This window comes from Trachypithecus francoisi, unplaced genomic scaffold, assembly GCF_009764315.1.
Source record: "Trachypithecus francoisi isolate TF-2019V2 unplaced genomic scaffold, Tfra_2.0 Lachesis_group7, whole genome shotgun sequence".
NCBI classification, from domain to species: domain Eukaryota; kingdom Metazoa; phylum Chordata; class Mammalia; order Primates; family Cercopithecidae; genus Trachypithecus; species Trachypithecus francoisi.
The window spans coordinates 80347687-80367841 of record NW_022681472.1 but is presented as its reverse complement, the minus strand read 5'-3'; the positions used below and the strand labels follow the sequence as shown (position 1 = coordinate 80367841).

Here is a 20155-nt window from a genome sequence, read left to right as displayed (position 1 = left end):
TTGTTTTTTTTGAGACAGAGTCTAGCTCTGTTGCCCAGGCTAGAGTGCAGTGGCACAATCTTGGCTCACTGCAACCTCTGCTTCCCAGGTTCAAGCAATTTTAATATGTCAGCCTCCTGAGTAGCTGGGATTACAGGCTCACACCAAGGCTAATTTTTGCATTTTTAGTAGAGACAGGGTTTCATCATGTTGACAAGGCTGGTCTTGATCTCCCGACCTCATGATCTGCCTGCCTTGGTCTCCCAAAGTGCTGGGATTACAGGCTTGAGCCACTGTGCCCAGCCAATGTTGTATTTTTAGTAGAGACGAGGTTTTGCTATGTTGGCCAAACTGGTCTTGAACTTCTGACCTCAGATGATCCACCCACCTTGGCCTCCCAAAGTGCTGAAATTACAGGCATGAGCCACTGCACCCAGCCTTATTTCTTTTTTAATAGAGACAGGGTCTTGCCATCTTGCCCAGGCTGGTCTCAAACTCCTGGGCTTGAGTGATCCTCCGAGTAGGTCTCCATTTTAATTAGACTTTTTTTGTACATGCACGCACACACACACACACACACACGCACACGCACACTTGTTTATTTACAAAAGCTTTGGTTCCAAATGTGGGCTTCGAATATATTTTCGTTTTCTAAATTAAGTCAATAGGGAGGAGGAGGGTATGGAGTTAAGAATGGAGATTTTAGGACTGGGCTTTCCAGATTATGGTCCCAGCTCAGCCATTTCCTAGTTCCATCTCTGACTTTCCATGGGTGACTTCACTTCTCTGTGCCTACTTTTCCTTATCTGTAAGAACTGTGCTTCTCTCACTGGGGTATGAAGATTATAGGAGTTAATATAATGTAAAGCACTTAGAATAGCACCTGGTATACAGTAAGTACTCAATAAATGTTAGCTATTATTAGCTATTCTTGGTTTTCCAGTGTCATCAGGGTATGCTTCAAATTTGTTTTAATTAAATAGTAAGGTTGATAAAAGGTTGCCAATGGAGACAATAGATTGGTACTCATCACACAATTAGAATATAATTGAAGACATTCAACTGAAGACACTGATGGTGTAAGTCCATAGACTCTGAGGGGTCACAGGGCATCAGGGAGCATCTTGTTGTTTAGAGACATTAGAGAGCATCTTGCTGAACACCTTCACTTTATGGCTGAAGACACTAATGCTCAGGGGGATAAAGTCACTTGTAGTAAGCCATCTAGAAAAACAGAGAGCAGCTGGAATGTTGTTACTGTTGATGGTACTTTAGGTTCTTGGAGGGCTGCAGCAAAGTTTTCATTACAAGCATCAATCATCACTGCAATGCACTGATTAGCCAGTCACTGGAGCATTCTATTCCATTCAGAATGACAATAAAAGCATTTATATGTTTGGAACTGTCAATATACAATATAAATACAAGAAAGTAAACTGACTTTGCTTTATAACCAAATGCTATTATTTACTATACTTACAGAAAATGCCTTGCAATAGGGGTGTTTTTTATATGTTTTAATTTCAAATATCACTTGAAAGACATTCTGTTTTTTTTTTTTTTTTGAGATAGAGTCTTGCTCTGTCGCCCAGGCTGGAGTGCAGTGGTGTGATCTCGGCTCATTGCAACCTCCACCTCCTGGGTTCAACTGATTCTCCTGCCTCAGCCTCCTGAGTAGCTAGGATTACAGGTGTGCACCACCACACCTGGCTAATTTTTGTATTTTTGGTAGAGATGGAGTTTCACCATGTTGCCCAGGCTGGTCTCCAACTCCTGACCTCAAGTGATCTGCCCATACTGGCTTCCCAAAGTGCTGGGATTACAGGTGTGGGCCATTGCACCTGGCTGAAAAACATTCTTTAGCCAAAACTATTATAAAAATCAGTCTGATGTCCTTGAAATGGAAAAGCCTGCACCTCTGGAATAATCCCTACATCAAGAGGCGTGCAGGGAGGACACTGCAGATGATCAAAGTTTTATTTAACATTATAGAACACTTAAAAATAAACAATATGCTTGCATTTCTGTTGTGTAACTTAGAAACATGTTTTCAAGCACACATAAAAGCATCAGGTTTTACCCCAAACAAGTATGCTATGCAGCCAGTCCCTAACTGCTGGGGTCAGCACTGCTCTCAACAGACGGCTGAGGTAGGAGGTAGGCTGCTGGTGTCCCTGCGGGCAGGTGGCTTTTCCTATTGGGAATGATGTATCTTCTTGTTGTGGTTCTCAATCGCCCTTCTAAGTGCTTCATCCTGGATGAGATCTGACTTTCTTACATTTGTGTGGCTACAGCCAATTTTAGGGCAACTGCAAGGGAGAAAGAACATCAAGTCAGTCCCCTTTACTGCCTTAAGCAGAAACTTCTGTTACACTCCAGTGTTTAAGTAAGACTTCGAACGAAAAAGGAAAAGTGTTAAAGTCAGGACCAAGGTGCCCTCATTCATTGATTCGCTGAGTCCCTACCTGAGCCAGGCCCTGTCCAGGTGCTGGGGACACAAGCGATATGTGAGTAGTGCCTACCTTATCATGAGCTACCTTTCTAATGAGGAAGACAGGCTACCACTAGCGAACCAAATACATGCTTGCTGTAAGTTCAGGTCACCTTATGGGCTATGAGGGCAACGAAGCAGGGTCAAGAAGAGACAGTGCTGGGGCCACGGCTTCTTTGGCTGGACTCAGGGCATGCCTCACCAAACACATCTTATCTTGGGCAGGACCCAGAATGAAGCATGGGAACAAGTCTGCATGTGGTCCGGGTTAAAGCAGTAGTGAGTGCAGTGCTGAGGACGTCCAGCTTGGTGCCCTGGAGTGAGAGCAAGCTCTATGTGGCTGAAGCGACCCAGGCAAGAGGGAGAGCAGTTGGAAGTGAGGTCAGTGGGCCAATGGGGCTTTGGATTTTATTTTATTTTATTTTATTTATTTTGAGACAGAGTCTCACTCTGTCACCCAGGCTGGGGTGCAGTGGCGTGATCTTGGCTCACTGCAACCTCTGCCTCTTGGGTTCAAGTGATTCTCCTGCCTCAGCCTCCCGAGTCGCTGGGATTACAGGCACCTGCCACAATGCCTGGCTAATTTTGTGTATTTTCAGTAGAGATGGGGTTTCACCATGCTGGCCAGGCTGGTCTCAAACTCCTGACCTCAAGTGATCCACCTCCCTTGGCCTCCAAAAGTGCTGGGATTACAGGTGTGAGCCACCACCTGGACTGGATTTTATTTTAAATATGAAGACAAAACACTGGAAGTTTTTGAGCTGGGGGAGGGGTGTGTTTGGTTTACATCTGGAAAATGTTACTCTGGCTGCTTATGGAGAACACAAAGCAGGGAGGTAAGAGAGGGGCAGGGAAAATAGCGTGGGGGATCCCGCAGGGTATAGGAGAGAGGTGAGGGCAGCTTGGTCAAGGGTGGCATGGCGATCAGCTTCAGGACACGCTTGACCATAGAACCTGTAGGACTTGCCAACGGAGCGGCTGTGGAGTGTAAGGGAAAGGGAAGAAGTGAGCTTCATCTGGGCAGATCAGTGACTGGTAGTGCCCTTTATCACAGTGGGAAATGATGGGGCAAAACAGGCTGCAACACAGAACCACAGTCCTGGTTGGTATCTGTTTCCTCTGGAATGGATGCCCAGGAGCTCTCCCAGAAGAGACTGAGTGGACCACTGAGACTCAGTGGAAAGGCTGCAGCTGAAGACATCAGTGTGAGTCACCCAGAAAGGGGTGGAAACAAGCCACGGCTCTGCTTCGATGTGATCTTCTCTGAGGGCAGTGGGCTGGATGAAATCACCTATTTCTTCTCAAAGAATCTGGTTCTCAAAGTGAACCAAATTTTGGTAGATTAGAGGCCCAATGTTTGGAGTCAAGCTAACCTAGGTCTGAATTGTCTCTCTACCACCTACTTGCTAGTTATGAGACCATAGGCAATTCACAATAATCTTCTTGAGCCTCTCTTGCCTCTGATTTAAAATGGGGAGAGAACCCCTATTTCCCAAGGTGACAGGCAACACAGTGCTCAATAATGTTAATTCCCTTCCTGATCCCGTGACTATCATGTGTTCCCTCATCATCATTCTTCCAAGAAGTTTTAAAGTTCTGGATCTATTTCTACCTTGCATATATCCAACACAGGCATGTACCCATTCATGCATTAATTGACTCTTCTAGGGATCAGCCCTGTGCTAGGTCCTAAGCATGCAACTGTGAAATACAAATATATGGCTCCTGTCCACACAGAGCTCTGGCCCAGTGATCCGAGACAGCTCTCCATAAAGCACAGGATATTAAGACCAAAACAACAAATATGCAAACCACACTAAAGATGCAAATGAGAAGGAAATCAAGTTGGTCATGGGAACTCCAATTTGTCTACTGGTAGGAAACCCAACAGTCCAACATGAAAGAGAAAGTATTTCTTGGCCCTGATCTGTGGATCAAGGAGTCTGTACATTAGAGGGGCATTAATCAATGAAATAAATAATATGCTTCATAACAATATTTATTTTTAAAATATTAAAATATGGCCAGGCACGGTGGCTCACACCTGTAATTTCAGCACTTTGGGAGGCCGAGGCAGGTGGATCACACGAGCTCAGGAGTTTGAGACCAGCCTGGCCAACACGGTGAAACCCCATCTTTACTAAAAATAAAAAAATTAACTGGGCGTAGTGGCAGGTGCCCATAATCCCAGTTACTTGGGAGGTTGAGGCAGGAGAATCGCTTGAACCCAGGAGGTGGAGGCTGCGGTGAGCTGAGATTGCACCATTGCACTCCAGCTTGGGCAACAGAGTGAGACTCTGTCTCAAAAAAAAAACAAAAAAAAACCCCTATATACTCAAGTACATGATGTGTTAAATCATAATTATAGAAAGGCAATTATATGAAAGAGGATCAGGGTGATTTGGCCCAGGTATGCATCATTTTGATGATTTGGCTTTACATTAGGGCAAGGTTGGAGAAATGTTTTACACTAGTTTAAAAATCTGTATTTTTCCCTAGCCTGTCCCCCTGTGCTGTGAAGTCTCAAAGTGAATTCTCCCCTCTCCTGCCCTCCCCTTCCGTTCCCTTCCCTCCCCCTCTCCTCTCTTCTTCTTCCTCCTCCTCCTCCTTCTCTTCCTTCCTTTTTATCTTTCTTTCTTTTTCTTTCCTTTCTTTTTCTTTCTCTCTCTCTCCCTCCCTTTCTCCTTCCTTCCTTCCCTCCCTCCCTTTCTCCTTCCTTCCTTCCCTCCCTCCCTCCTTTCCTTCCCTCCCTCCTCCCTCCCTCCCTCCTTTCCTTCCTTCCTTCCTTCCCTCCCTCCTTCCCTTCTTCCCTCCTTCCCTCCTTCCTTCCTTCCTTCCTTCCTTCCTTCCTTCTTTCCTTCTTCTTTCTTTCTTTCCTTCTCCTTTCTTTTTTTGACAGAGTCTCATTCTGTAACCCAGGCTGGAGTGGCACTATCTCTGCTTACTGTGACCTCTGCCTCCCGGGCTCAAGCAATCCTCCCACCTCAGCCTCCTGAGTAGCTGGGCCCACAGGTGCACACCATCACACCTGGCTAATTTTTAAAAAATTTTTTGTAGAGATAGAGTTTCACCATGTTTCCCAGGCTGGTCCTGAACTCCTGAGCTCAAGTGATCCACCCGCCTTGACCTCCCAAAGGGCTGGGATTACAGGTGTGAGCCACCGTGCCTAGTGAATTATGTCTGTATGAAAATAAGCAGCTAAGATCATGAAGAGGATACAGACACTTTTGTGACTAGAAAAGCCAAGTATCATAACTTTGGCTTCCATGATATTGAAATGTAAGTCCAAGTAGGTTGTTGGGATGACCCTCCCTTAATACATAACCCTGAATATCTGCTTTGGACTGCCTGGCCTTGGTTTCTTCCATCCTATCCAGCAAAGGCTTTAACTCTGATAGCCAGACAGTGAATAAGCAGTGGAGAGGGAAGTGGAGAGTGAGGTGGGGAGGACTTCCTGATGACATCATGGTTTTAGTCAGTGCATGAGAGTACACTGACAATGTCTGATGGACTTAACCACACACTCAGCTGCAGAACAGGCACCCACCTTCACTTCAGTGGAATGGAGCCCAGGGCACTGAGGGGATAGACTCCGATGGTAGAGGCATGAACCAAAAAGCCCTCCTAAGGGGAGCTGGATGGCCTACTGACAGAATTGCAGGCTCAAGAGTGACAAAGACCTGGGCTTAAACCCCCTGGCTGTGTCACTCTGGGTAAGTGACTAAATTCTCTGTGACTCAGTTTTTCCCTTTAAGAACATGAAGGCAGAGCACAAGCCTGTCAAATAAGGTGGGAAATAAGCAGGCTGATGTGTGTCAAGGACTGGGGAGTTCACTTCAGGTCCTGCCGTGCACCAGTTCCTGCTCTAGTCCACAGCTTCCGCTCTCAAGAAGCTCGTGGAGAGGAGCCAGCGGCACTGACAATGTTGGCATGACATGGGGTGCTAATGACATTTTGTCCAGCATGAATAAGGGCTCAGGGAAGACTTCCTGGAGGCAAGGTTGATGCTGGAACTGGGAAGAACTTGTTTCTCACTTCATCTCCAATAAACACAAGCTTTTAAAGCAGAAAGGATAAGAGAAGGCCATCATGCCACAGTGCTGAATCAGGGCATGCCTCCTCTGGAGAAAGAACTGTCCCCATAAGCATTCGGCATTAATCCCACGACATCCTGGTGAGCGAGTTCATTGTGGCAATACCCGATCTTAGTTGCTGCATCATCGCTGTGCAGGAGTCAGCCCTTCAAGCCTTGAAGGAGCGGCTGGGTCCCCACCTCCAGGCACTGCCCAAGCAGAGCATTTCACTGCAGCACTGGGCAAGCACAAAGGTGACTGCTGAGCAAAGGGAACTGGGCCTTGGGGTCCCACAGGGCTGTGGGGGAACCTTGGCCACTGCAAACGCTCAAGAATACATGATCCTGGGAGTTCCTGGATCTGGGTCCCAAGAATTCCAAGGTTTAGTCTACAAGCTGTAGACAGAAGGTCTATAGAGACCTCTGGAAATCTGAGTGGGAGGGATTCCTGTCATACCTCAACACAGAGAGTAATTCTATCTCACACCCCCTGAGTCTAAAATAATGTGTCACTAAGCGGCACGGGGAGCGATAACAACTCTATCAGTCTCAGTCTTAACAACCCTGCAGCTATTTGTTTAGCGCTCTTCGCTCCCAAAAGAGCTTTCAACTAAGTGCTTTTGCTTCTCTTCTGCCAAGAAATGTGCTGGTCCAGACCTAGAATGGAATTCCCTACCATTTCTTTGGCCCCTGAAATGCTGTGAGATGCTGATGTTATTTCCACTTTACAGATGAGTAAACTGAGGCAGAAAAGTTGAATGGCTTGTCAGTAAGTGTTGAAACAGGAACTCCAAGTACAAAGCTGGAGTTCTGCTGTTGAATGACCCATTTCTGTTCAACTTCATTTTATTCTACATGCTCTTAAATATGACTTTTAAAAATACGTTTCCTGTTCTCAAACAAAAAAGCAAAAAAGTGACTGTGGTCAAGTTAGAAATATTAATATATGAAAATCATAAGGTTGGGAGGCCAAGGTGGGCAGATCACTTGAGGCCAGAAGTTTGAGACCAGCCTGGACAACATGGTGAAACCCTGTCTCTACTAAAAATACAAAAATTAGCCAGGCGTGATGGTGTGTGCCTGTAATCCCAGCTACTCAGGAGGCTGAGGCACGATAATCGCTTGAACCTGGGAGGCAGAGGTTGTACTCCAGCCTGGATTACATTTGATGACTGACTGAATGTAGGAGAAAGGAAGAAGCAGTGAGGGGTGGCTGACATTAAAAAAAAAAAAAAAAAAAAAAAAAAAAAAGGAAAAGAAAAAAAGGAAATCACAAGGCAGCTTTATTTTTAAGCGAATAAATAGGCTTATTGTTAACAGATATATTTTAGGAAATTATTCTAACTACTGTGCTTGGCTGGGGCTAAAGTCTCAACAATATTATTCTGACTCAAGCCAGTGCAGAGAGGCCTTCCCAGGGCCTGAAGCTTGCACAGTAAATTTCAGGCAGTGCCCAGAACACAATGGATCTGGAACTCCAGTCTAAACAAACAAACATAACTAGAACAATCTAGGAGGAAGAAATGAGACAATGTGTCATGGACGTTTCTAAACAAAGCGAACACAGAAATACTCATCACTCTAACGTGCATCATGGGAAATGACACGACTTCATGCTTCATCAGAAACGTCTGGAGTCGGTTTCAAGAAGGCCCTGAGTTCTAATCTACTGCTGCTCAAATGCACCTGGCCTTTAGAACCCTGCCCACCCCGCCCGCAAGTTCCCATGAGCCTCCACCCCTTATCACTCTTCCTGGCTCCTGGCTATGTTTTAGACTGCTTTGCTGGGGTCTTCTTCCGCTGATTGATCTTTTCACTGGTCAACAAAGTGTTTTTTGAGGGTTGGCACCAGGGTGCTGAGACGTCACAGTGAGCAGAACGAAGTCGGGCTCTGGCCTCGTGGATATCGTGGGGGAGGCCCAGGTCCTGTTTGCTGGCTCTCTGCTGGTGAATGCATCAGTTCCAGAGCTGCGTCTGCGATGGTAGTTGAGCAGGTTGACTCCTCTACACTGATAACCTCCCAATCCACATCGATAGTTCTGAGTCCTTCCCTGATTGCAAAACTCACATTTGCTGCATTCCTGGACACTTCCACGGGGCTATATTGCTGGGACCTTGAATTTAGGATGACCTGAGCTGAGTCTATCACAATCCTCCAATAAGAGTGTTCCTCTCTCATGCGTTCTCTGAAGGCTAATGAGCAAATGACAGTCCTAGACACCCAGATGAGAAATGTCAGCCACCCCTCGCTGCTTCTTCCTTTCTCCTACATTCAGTCATCAAATGTCGTTAACTATACCTCCACAATCACTCTTGCATCTCTATGCTCTCATATAACTTAAGCTACTGTAAAAGCATCCTAACTGACTTTTTTTTTTGCCTCATGCCTCCTTAATCCATCTCTGCATTGCTATTGGAGTAACTTCCTAAACTCCAGGTTGGCTCATCTTACTCCTTTAAAACTGTCCTCCTCTTCCATGCCTATAGAGTAAATGGTGGAAAAAAATGAAGAGGATGTTGATAGTGGCTCAAGTTTGAAGATGATGATGGGACAATTTTTACTGAGCCCTACTGTGTACCAGCTACTTTAAGTACTTTGCATGTGTCTTATTTAAATTTCAAATATGCCAATGAGGCGATTACAATGACTGTCATCCATTTATGGATAAGGAAACTAACGAAAGCATGCGATGGCTGGGCGCGGTGGCTCACGCCTGTAATCCCAGCACTTTGGGAGGTGGAGGCAGGCAGATCACCTGAGCTTGGGAGTTTGAGACCAGCCTAGCCAACATGGAGAAACCCCATCTCTACTAAAAATACAAAATTAGCCGGGCGTGGTGGTGTATGCCTGTAATCCCAGCTATTCAGGAGGCTGAGGCAGGAGAATTGCTTGAACCCGGAAGGCGGAGGTTGTGGGAAGCCGAGATCGCACCATTGCACTCCAGCCTGGGCAAAAAGAGTGAAACTCAGTCACAGAAAAAAAAAAAAAAAAAAAGAAAGAAAGAAAGCATGTCATGCCATAAAGAAAAAAGAAAGCATGCCATGCCATTTAACAACCCAAATTCCCCCTCTATTTTTGGAGACAGAGTATTACTCTGTCACCCAGGCTGGAGTGCAGTGGTGCGATCTTGGCTCACTGCAAGCTCTGCCTCCCAGGTTCACGCCATTCTCCTGCCTCAGCCTCCCCAGTAGCTGGGACTACAGGCGCCCGCCACCGTGCCTGGCTAATTTTTTGTATTTTCAGTAGAGATGGGGTTTCACCGTGTTCGCCAGGATGGTCTTGATCTCCTGACCTCGTGATCCACCTGCCTCGGCCTCCCAAAGTGCTGGGATTACCGGCGTGGGCCACCGCACCCGGTCGAAATCTGACATTTCAACTGTAAGTCAGAAACTTAAAACAGATCAAAATGTACTAAGAATGTCTACATTTTGCAAACATTAGGCAGCAAAGCCACTATTCTTCTAGAATAAAAAGGATAAGTTACTTGCCTGAATGACCATCAAGATATCTTTAGTCTCCAATATATTATCTCTAAGTCCACACCCAGATGAGGAGTGCTGGGGAATTCCATTCTAGGTCTGGACCAGCAAATTTCTGGGCAATGGAGAAGTAAGCCACACATCAAAGGGACTGTTATCAGAAGTCAACTGAGAACTAGTCACACCTGCAATTCCATTCCTGCAACAAATCCATGATAAGAGCACAAGAAATGCCAAACTGAGTCAATGCCGGTCAGTCTGGCTAACTCAGGATTCTGTGTAATTACAGGAACAGAGCATGGTCGTCCGTGGTCATGGGAGGAGGGGAAGGAAGACGAGATATATATATGTGTGTGTGTGTATATATATATATTATATATATTTAAAGATCAATAATATATATGATATACATATAAAATAATATATAACATATGTATTATGTATATTTTTAAAGATTCTGCAAAACTTCCAATTAAAAAAATAATTATCATTTATGAGTTAGCCACGAATTTACTTAAACCTTTTTTTTTTTTTTTTTTTTTGAGACAGAGCCTAGCTCTGTTGCCCGGGCTGGAATGCAGTGGCACAATCTTGGCTCACTGCAACCTCCGTCTCCTGGGTTCAAGAGATTCTCCTGCCTCAGCCTCCCGAGTAGCTGGGATTACAGGCACCTGCCACCATGCCTGGCTAATTTTTGTATTTTTAGTAGAGATGTGGTTTCACCATGTTGGCCAGGCTGGTCTCGAACTCCTGACCTCAGGTGATCTGCCCACCTCAGCTTCCCAAAGCTCTGGGATTACATGCATGAGCCACTGCGCCTGGCCTTATTCTGTTTTGAAGGTGTGGTTGAAGTTCCCTCAGCTTCTTCCTGAACAGATTACTAATTTTTCCCTCAAGTATTGTTTTTCCAGAAAGCCCACTTCCATGTTTACAGTATTCGGGAGGTGAATGGAATTTAGAAGAGACATTGAAGTGTCTTTTCCTCTAGCATGAACACACCACCTCTGAGTGACTACCACTAGGGAAGGCTCCACTTCCTTCCCTGCGTCCACTCACCGGGCCTTTTTCTTCTGCTTGTGCCTGGACTCAATAATGCCAACAATGGCTTCCTCTTCATAGGTGTGGCCACACACTTTATTTTTCACTGGCTTCTTCATTTCCAACTGTAATCAAGGAGATGTTGGGCTTTCAGGAATGATAATGATCAACTTCCAGTAGCTGTTTTGTCCTAGTCCTGAGCTTTCTATGTTTAACTTCCCATTCTCATGGCTTTAGATAATTATTAGGCTTTAGATAAGGAAATGCAGGGAATCCAGTGGCAGTACTGTCACTTGGCCTATAGGCCATGACTTTAGTCCCGGATCCTTAAGGGCACGATTTACTGACAGCTCTCTCCAGCCCAAGAACCTCCCGTGGATACTTTTCAACCCCCAGCACTTTTCTTTACTCCCTCCTTAACTCCCTAAGTGAAATCAAACCAGAAAGCAAACAGGAATCTTTCTGCCTCTGTGAAGTGAATCGTGTTTCTTTCAGGGGAAGGAGGAGGAAGCGGTACCAGTGTAATGGGGCACATGAAGTTGGTCTGACTTTGGGTCACAATCATCTCTTCATCCACTCCTTCTGTTCCGTCAGCTTCTCTGTCAGCTTGAAGACCATCTAGAGGAAAATGGACAGTTGATAAGCCTCCCTGGTCTAATGTCAAAGAAAAGGAAGGAGTGGAAGGAAAGGAGGTGAAGAGTTTCTGGGGGTAAAGTTGGTGCTGGCCCCATGTAGGTAGGGACTGGATGCATAGAAACTCTTCTGCTTTTCAGAGAACACTACGGGGTACCTCATTCTGACTATTTTTGATAAGGAAACTGAGGCTCAGAGCAGTTAAAAAAACTCTTTTTCTAAAGTTATAGAGAAAGTGACCAAGAGAGTGGCTTCAGAGTCAGAGAACCGACCTGGTTATCTCTTTCTTGTCCAGTGGTGAGACGTTAGGCTAGAAAGGTGCGCTTTTTTAAAGCCTCTGCTTTACAGGCTTGTGGCGAAGATTAAAAGAGATGAAGAATGTGGTATGCTTTGCACAGCTCATGGTACAGAGGAATAATCAATAAACAGTCATTACTATTAGGTAGTGCAGGGCTTCTCAAACTTTTTAGTTGTAGGTATGAACTCTTTGAAGCTTTTTCTATGTGGGTTATATTCATCAATATTTAGCAGATTAGACATTAAGACTGTGGAATTTAAAATTCATTAAAAAAATAACAATAAGGTCAGTTGCAGTGGCTCACGCCTTTAATCTCAGCACTTTGGGAGGCCGAGGTGGGCGGATCATGAAGTCAAGAGATCGAGACCATCCTGGCCAAAATGGTGAAACCCCATCTCTACCAAAACTACAAAAATTAGCTGGGTGTGGTGGCACGTGCCGGTAGTCCCAGCTATTCAGGAGGCTGGGGCAGGAGAATCACTTGAACCCAGAAGGTGGAGGTTGCGGTGGGCCGAGATCCCGCCATTGCACTCCAGTCTGGTGACAGAGCAAGACTCTGTCTCAAAAAAAAAAAAAAAAAAAATTAAAAATAACAATAATCCCAGTACATGTTACCATAAACAACATTTTAAAAGTTAAAATTATATTTCCAGAACATCCCCCCTATACACACAGACATACATAGTGAGAAGAATGGCACTGTTTTCCATTCTTATAAATATCTGGAATGTCTGGCTTCATAGCAGCCAGTTGGATTTTGATATCTGCATATGCATTCGATCTGTCACAATATCACATATCCTGTAGTCTCTGGGAAAATTCACTCATGAAAAGAATGAGAGTGAAACAGGCAGATGAGATCATACTATTATTATAAAGAAGTTTTGACCTTATGGACACTCCGAAAGACCCTTGGAGCACCCTGGAGTTCCCTGGCCTGCACTTTGAGAACCACTGAGTGATAGTGACAGGACTGGCTTTAAACAGAGCATGAGCTGCTTCTGAAACTGATGTTCTTTGCATTATATCCCGTTTGCCCCCAACTGAAAAAAACAAAACAAAACAAAAGAAAACCAAAAACAGATGATAGACAACCTTTGAATGGGATGATGGGAGTATCTCACATGAAAGCCATTCTCGGCCGGGCGCGGTGGCTCAAGCCTGTAATCCCAGCACTTTGGGAGGCCGAGACGGGTGGATCACGAGGTCAGGAGATCGAGACCATCCTGGCTAACACGGTGAAACCCCGTCTCTACTAAAAATACAAAAACTAGCTGGGCGAGGTGGCGGGCGCCTGTAGTCCCAGCTACTCGGGAGGCTGAGGCAGGAGAATGGCGTGAACCCGGGAGGCGGAGCTTGCAGTGAGCTGAGATCCGGCCACTGCACTCCAGTCCGGGAGACAGAGCGAGACTCCGCCTCAAAAAAAAAAAAAAAAAAAAAAAAAAAAAAAAAAAAAAAAGCCATTCTCTCTGAAGAAAAGATACTTGTAATTTTGCACAGAAGTTAAAGATCAATAGCTTTTTTTTTTTTTTGAAAAGGAGTCCCACTCTGTTGCCCAGGCTGGAGTGCAATGGTGTGATCTTGGCTCACTGCAACCTCCGCCTCCTAGGTTCAAGTGATTCGCCTGCCTCAGCCTCCTGAGTAGCTGGGGGTATAGATGTGCAACACCATGCCTGGCTAATTTTTGTATTTTTAGTAGAGATGGAGTTTCACCATATTGGCAAGGCTGGTCTCGAACTCCTGACCTCAGGTGATCTGCCTGCCTTGGCCTCCCAAAGTGCTGGGATTACAGAATGAGCCATGGGGTTCAGCCAAAAGATCAGCAGCTTTCTAAACATGTGTTGATGGTGTAGTCCTTTCTCCTTCCTTCTCCTTTCCCTTCCCTACTCTTTTCTCCTTTCCCTTCCTTCTTTAATTTTGGCAAAATAATACAGACATAAAAATGGCTTTCCTCTTAATGTGTGAGAGGAAGCCCTTGTTTCTGGTTCAGATGGTGTGCATAACTTTTGGTTCCACAGAACTGATGACTGTGGGCCATCACCTAGGCCAGATAAGGTGTTTGTTTGCAAAGGCACTAGTGGTTGAGTATCCCTTATTCGAAATGCTTGGGACCAGAAGTGTTTCGGATTTCGGACTTTGAAATATTTGCATATGCATGATGAAATATCTTGGGGGATGGGACCCAAGTCTAAACATGAATTTCATTTATGTTTCATATAATGCTTATACACATAGCCTGAAGCTAATTTTATACAGTATTTTTAACACTCGTGTGTACTTGATGCATGAGGTCAGATGTGGAATTTTCTGCTTGTGGCGTCATGTTGGTGCTCAAAAAGTTTTGGATTTTGGAGCATTGTGGGTTTTGGATTTTGGGATTAGGGATGCTCAAGCTGTACTGAGGGGCAAGGAAAGGGCTGCGGAGCTCTCATTCAAGGTAACTTAGTGAATTAATTGCAACACAGGGATTCTGCCTCCAATTACTTTGAGAGTCACCTTCGGGCCGGGCGCGGTGGCTCAAGCCTGTAATCCCAGCACTTTGGGAGGCCGAGACGGGCGGATCACGAGGTCAGGAGATCGAGACCATCCTGGCTAACATGGTGAAACCCCGTCTCTACTAAAAAATACAAAAAACTAGCCGGGCGACATGGCGGGCGCCTGTAGTCCCAGCTGCTTGGGAGGCTGAGGCAGGAGAATGGCGTGAACCCAGGAGGCGGAGCTTGCAGTGAGCTGAGACCCGGCCACTGCACTCCAGCCCGGGTGACAGAGCGAGACTCCGTCTCAAAAAAAAAAAAAAAAAAAAAAAAAAGAGAGTCACCTTCTTGGAGTAGACTGGTGTATTTGTATGCCAGCTTGCTGTCCCCTAAACCAGCTCTCATTCTTTGAAGAAGGCAGTGAAGATCTCAGGGCTTGGGCATAACCAGTCAGAGCATTTTTAGCCACTGGGCATTAAGGTGCAGTGCCTTGGGGCTTCCAGCTTTTCAGGGAGCTAAACAAACATCTGAGACCTTAAAAACCATTGATTGGCTTCAAAACAGAGTAACAATAGTACTGAAATTACCAAATGTTAAAGGTCTATGCAAATGTGAAGTTAACTTCATTAATTGTCGATTTGGTAATCAAAAATACATAATTTGGAAGCAATATGTAGGGCTGGATTTACTTCTTCATAAACTCAATTTTGACAGCAAGGCTGGGTGCGGCGGTTCACGCCTGTAATCCCAGCACTTTGAGAGGCCGAGGCATGTGGTTCACCTGAGGTCAGGAGTTCGAGACCAGCCTAACCAACACAGTGAAACCCCATCTCCACAAATATTTTTTGTAAAAAAATACAAAAAATTCTCCAGGTGTGGTGGTGGGCACCTGTAGTCCCAGCTACTCCTGACGCTGAGGCAGGAGAACGGTGTGAACCTGGGAGGCGGAGCTTGGAGTGAGCTGAGATCACGCCACTGTACTCCAGGCTGGGTGACAGAGCAAGACTCTGTCTCAAAAAAAAAAAAAAAAAAATTACAAAAATTAGTTGGGTGTGGTGGTGGGCGCCTATAACCTGAGATACTCGGGAGGCTGAGACAGGAGAATTGGTTGAACCTGGGAGGTGAAGGTTGCAGTAAATGGAGATCATGCCATTGCATTCCAGCCTGAGTGACAGAGACAGAGTCTTGCTCTTGTTGCCCAGGTTGGAGTGCAATGGCACGATCTCGGCTCACTGCAACCTCTGCCTCCCAGGTTCAAGCAATTCTCCTGCCTCAGCCTCCCGAATAGCTGGGATTACAGGTGTCCGCCACCAGGCCCAGCTAAGTTTTGTATTTTTAGTGGAGAGGGGGTTTCACCATGTTGGCCACGCTGGTCTTGAACTCCTGACCTTGTGATCTGCCTGCCTCGGCCTCCTGAAGTGCTGGGATTACAGGCGTGAGCCACCGCGCCCGTCCTAAAATGATATTTAATAGGGCAGGTACCACATTTAGTATGTTTGCTTGGGGGTGGGGTCTCTGGAAATTATATTGCTCATGGCTATGATGGGTTTTCATGCTTCTTAGGGCCTGTCTTTGGAATTCATAGTGCAAGAGTTAGACTCCTAAGAGAGTCCCTTTATCAGTCTACTGACTCTTCACCATGGCTTGGGAAAGTTGGACAGGTAAGGAGAAAAGCCAAGGAGAAGGCCAGGAGCTGTCTTTCCCTTGAATTCACTTTTCAAAGCCTCCTCCTATGGGCTGCTGCCTCCCATTTCTGATCGTGTGTTTAAGAGTAAAAATAAAAGTAGCTCTTTCTTAATTTTGTACACCATTGATTCTGAACTGATGGCTGGTTTCTGACTGTATACGTTGTATCATAGAATTCACCAGAAAATCTGTTAGATGAATAACAGAGTTCAGCTGATGTGAAAGACTGTGGGTTTGTTTTCCTATTTTTAAATTTCAAAAGGTAGAGGAAGTAAGAAAGCACAACTCAAATGCAATGTCTACTACTAGGGAAGGCTGAGTGGGGAACTTCAAAATTGTAGGTGGCTACCAGCATCAGTGATCACGAAAGAAAAAGGTAACAAAAGTGAGACTGGGGAAGAATGTCACGAGTGAGTAAGAGACCACAGACCAAGAGTCTAAAAAGAGAAAGATTCTCAATAACTAAACTTCCCTAGAGACAGAACATTTCCTCACTCTCAATCTATATTTATAGAAATTGACATGAGCGTTGGGATTCTCCATTGTGCTAACAAAAGGTCACATCTGGCAATAAGTATCACTTATACTGATTTAGATGACCCAAAGACAAAAGTTTGTGATAAGCTTGGTAAAAGGAAGATGGGAGAGAAAATATTGATCATCTACTAGAAACACAGAAGTTTTAAAGTTGAGGTTATCTATCTGTTCTAAGTCTCGCATTTACCTGAGAAAATTGAGATCCAAAGAAAGTGTAGGTTTTGTCCAAAGTCGCGCAGGAATTTAATAAATCAATGTGTTGTTCTATTTTCTCTGACTGGTTCATTTGAATACTAAAATCTGTGTATTGGTTCTGGGAGCTCCTCTGCTCCCAATTTTTTTTTTTTTTGAGACAGAGTTTCGCTCTTGTCACCCAGGCTGGAGTGCAATGGCGCGATCTCAGCTCACTGCAACCTCCGCCTCCCGGGTTCAAGCCATTCTCCTGCCTCAGCCTCCCGAGTAGCTGGGATTACAGGCATGCACCACCACCCTGACTAATTTTGTATTTTTAGTAGAGATGGGGTTTCTCCATGTTGGTCAGGCTGGTCACGAACTGCTGACCTCAGTTGATCTGCCTGCCTTGGCCTCCCAAAGTGCTGGGATTACAGGCGTGAGCCACCGCACCCAGCCCCAAATTGTTATTTCATTGATAGTAATACCTCAAATTTACTGAATGTTATATAGCAGCTACTGTGCTAAGCACATCGTATACATTATTTCACTTACTCCTAACAAAATACCCATGAAGAATAACTATGTTGTTATTCCTATTGTGTAGCAAGAAAATTTAAGCCCCACAATATAAATATATTTTTTTGAGATGAAGTCTTGCTCTGTTGCTCAAGCTAGAGTTGCAGTGGCACAATCTCGGCTCACTGCAACCTCTGCCTCCTGGGTTCAAGTGATTCTCGTGCTTCAGCCTCCCGAGTAGCTGGGATTACAGGTGCCCACCACCATGCCTGGTTAATTTTGTGTATTTTTAGGAGAGATGGGGTTTCACCATGTTGGCCAGGCTGGTATCGAACTCCTGACCTCAAGTGATCTGCCTGTCTCAGCCTCCCAGTGTTGGGATTACAGGTGTGAGCCACCATGCCTGGCCAACCCCATAATATTTTTAAGGCAAGTGTAGAAAATATCTGCTTTATAATAAAGCAACAATCGGATTAAATCAGTTTAATCTTTAGTAAAGAGGTTACAAAATTTTCCTAACTATAAGTAGAAAAGCAAGCAAACTAGTCATATTATTTTCTATATACATAGACAATATTGTTAGAAGCATATGCCACCTGTCCAACTTCTGACCAATGGACTGATCTCGGACCTCTACTTGTGCCGAGGCAGGAAGCCTGCACAAGAACTAACATTTACAGCACACCCATGAGGGATGGAGCAAGGTAGAGTTAGGTAACTTGAATATATATATGTATTTTGTAATATCACAAAATCAACACCAAAAGGAAGAAGAAACCCTGGATATGTTTGAAGTAGTATTTCCAAAGGTCTACAAATATGGTCCAATAATGTAAAATTGGATGGGACGTGCAGTGAGGGCAATGATTGGACCCCAAAATGTAAGTTCCCAGTTTTTGTGGTTAGTCAGTTATGACTCAGGGAAGGGCCAACCAGCTCTGCCTTTGATCCTCCTCTTCTCAGTCACAAGCCACCGACTTGCTCAAAGCCAAAGCCTTTGAATCATTCTTGGTTATTCTCTTTTCTTCATTCCTCACATCCAATCCACTGGCAGGTTCTGCTGACTCTGGTTCTACACCATATTCCAAATCCAGCCCCTTCCAAACCAGTACTACTGCCTGCCCAGCACTCTGCAATTGCTTCCTAACTAGTGTCCCTCATGAAGGGCCACAGCCTGCCACGTCCACCTCCTGCAGTGGCCTAGACAGCGCCATGTGACTCTGTCCCTGACAACCTAATATGGTTTGGCTGTGTCCCCACCCAAATCTCATCTTGAATTCCCATGCATGGCGGGAGGGACCCAATGGGAGGCAATTGAATCATGGGGGCAGGTCTTTCCCATGCTGTTCTTGTGGTAGTGAATAAGTCTCACAAGATCTGATGGTTTTAAAAAGGGGAGTGTCCCTGCACAAGCTCTCTCTCTCTCTTTGCCTGCCACCATCCATGTAAGACGTGACTTGCTCCTCCTTGTCTTCTGCCATGATTGTGAGGCCTCCCCAGCCATGTGGAACGTTAAGTCCATTAAACCTCTTTTTCTTCCCAGTCTCAGGTATGTCTTTATCAGCAGCATGAAAATGGATTAATACGCAACCTCTCTGCTCCGTTGTCCTGTCTCCCACCATTCTCAAGGCACACTTGCCTTTTCTGTTTCTGGAACATGCCAAGCTCCTCCTGTCTTTGGGCCTTAACACTAACCTGTCTGGAATGCTCTTCCTCCTGCTCTGTGCCTGTCCTACTCCTTCTTGTCATTTTAAAATGTCAGTTTAAATGTCATCTCCTTGGCGAAGGCTTCTCTGATGTCCCAAGCTAAAGAAGCCACACAGACTTACTCTATCACACCACTCTTGTTCTCTGCATAGCACATGTCCATAAGTGCTATTTTTCTGCCTTTCCTCCCCACTCCCCCTCCCTTGTTCTTTTCCAAGAAAGCAGGGCCTTCATTCTCTTGCTCACGGATGTTTCCTAGAGTCTAAAATAGTCCTTGGCATAGGGTAGTAGGTGTTCAATAAACATCTGACAAGCAAAGTGGCTCATCCAACAAGGCAGGAGTGGGCATATTTTTCACAAGATTACACTTAACATATTTAGCAGACGTGGCAACACAAACACATACACACATCCTCACACAATGATGATTTTATAGGTTTTAGCCAAATGACAGAGAGGACTTCACTCTCGCTCGGGGTGCAGTCCTGGACCCTGAATTACATGTCAAAGGCAGGAAGTAAATATAAGCTTGAAAATTACAGTAGGCTGTGTGGTAATTACAAAGGAGAATCCAGACATGGTCTTGTGGTCAGAAAATACATTTGGTACTGGCCACACACAGCCCTAGCATTAGTCACTTGTCTGTCTTCAGGCATCCCAAATTTGGCTACCAGTTAGAAAGTTTTATGCCAGCTGGGAATAAAATTTGATTGCTATGTACTTTTTCAATTAGGCTGGAACATATTTTTTTTTCCTTTTTTTTTTTTTAAATAGAGACAAGCTCTCACTATGTTGCTGAGGCTGGTCTTGAACTCCTGGCCTCAAGAGATCCTCCCACCTTGGCCTTCCAAAGTTCTGGGATTGTAGGCATGAGCCACCATGCCCGGCCTAAGCCTGAACATTTTCCTAAAATCACTTTTCTCTTGAAACTATGAAAGTAGCATATGAAGAAAATACTTTACAAATATTTGTTGCCTGCGTGAAATGCTTATTAGACTGCCCATATTATTTTACTTGCATTATTCCAAAGACAGTTTATTTGGAAAGGCTGAGCTGGTGCCTGGAAAATT

The 20155-nt window shown here is 45.0% G+C and overlaps 1 protein-coding gene across 7 annotated transcripts in view; it reads right to left on the bottom strand.

Annotated features, from left to right (window-relative positions):
* The window catches only part of NSMCE2 (NSE2 (MMS21) homolog, SMC5-SMC6 complex SUMO ligase), a 303542-nt gene that overhangs the window by 23656 nt on the left and 259731 nt on the right, over positions 1-20155 (bottom strand). For 3 of the 7 annotated variants that reach the window (XM_033202648.1, XM_033202647.1, XM_033202646.1), the window contains 3 exons: positions 11578-11678; positions 11079-11185; positions 7811-8516 (listed from right to left, as the gene is read on the bottom strand). In XM_033202648.1, the coding sequence (XP_033058539.1) occupies positions 8363-8516; positions 11079-11185; positions 11578-11678 (362 nt within the window). In that variant the 3' untranslated portion in view covers positions 7811-8362. Of the gene's footprint in view, positions 1-1933; positions 2289-7810; positions 8517-9871; positions 10222-11078; positions 11186-11577; positions 11679-20155 lie in introns of those variants that run through there. The other 4 variants (XM_033202650.1, XM_033202649.1, XM_033202651.1 and 1 more) reach the window with 3 other exon arrangements.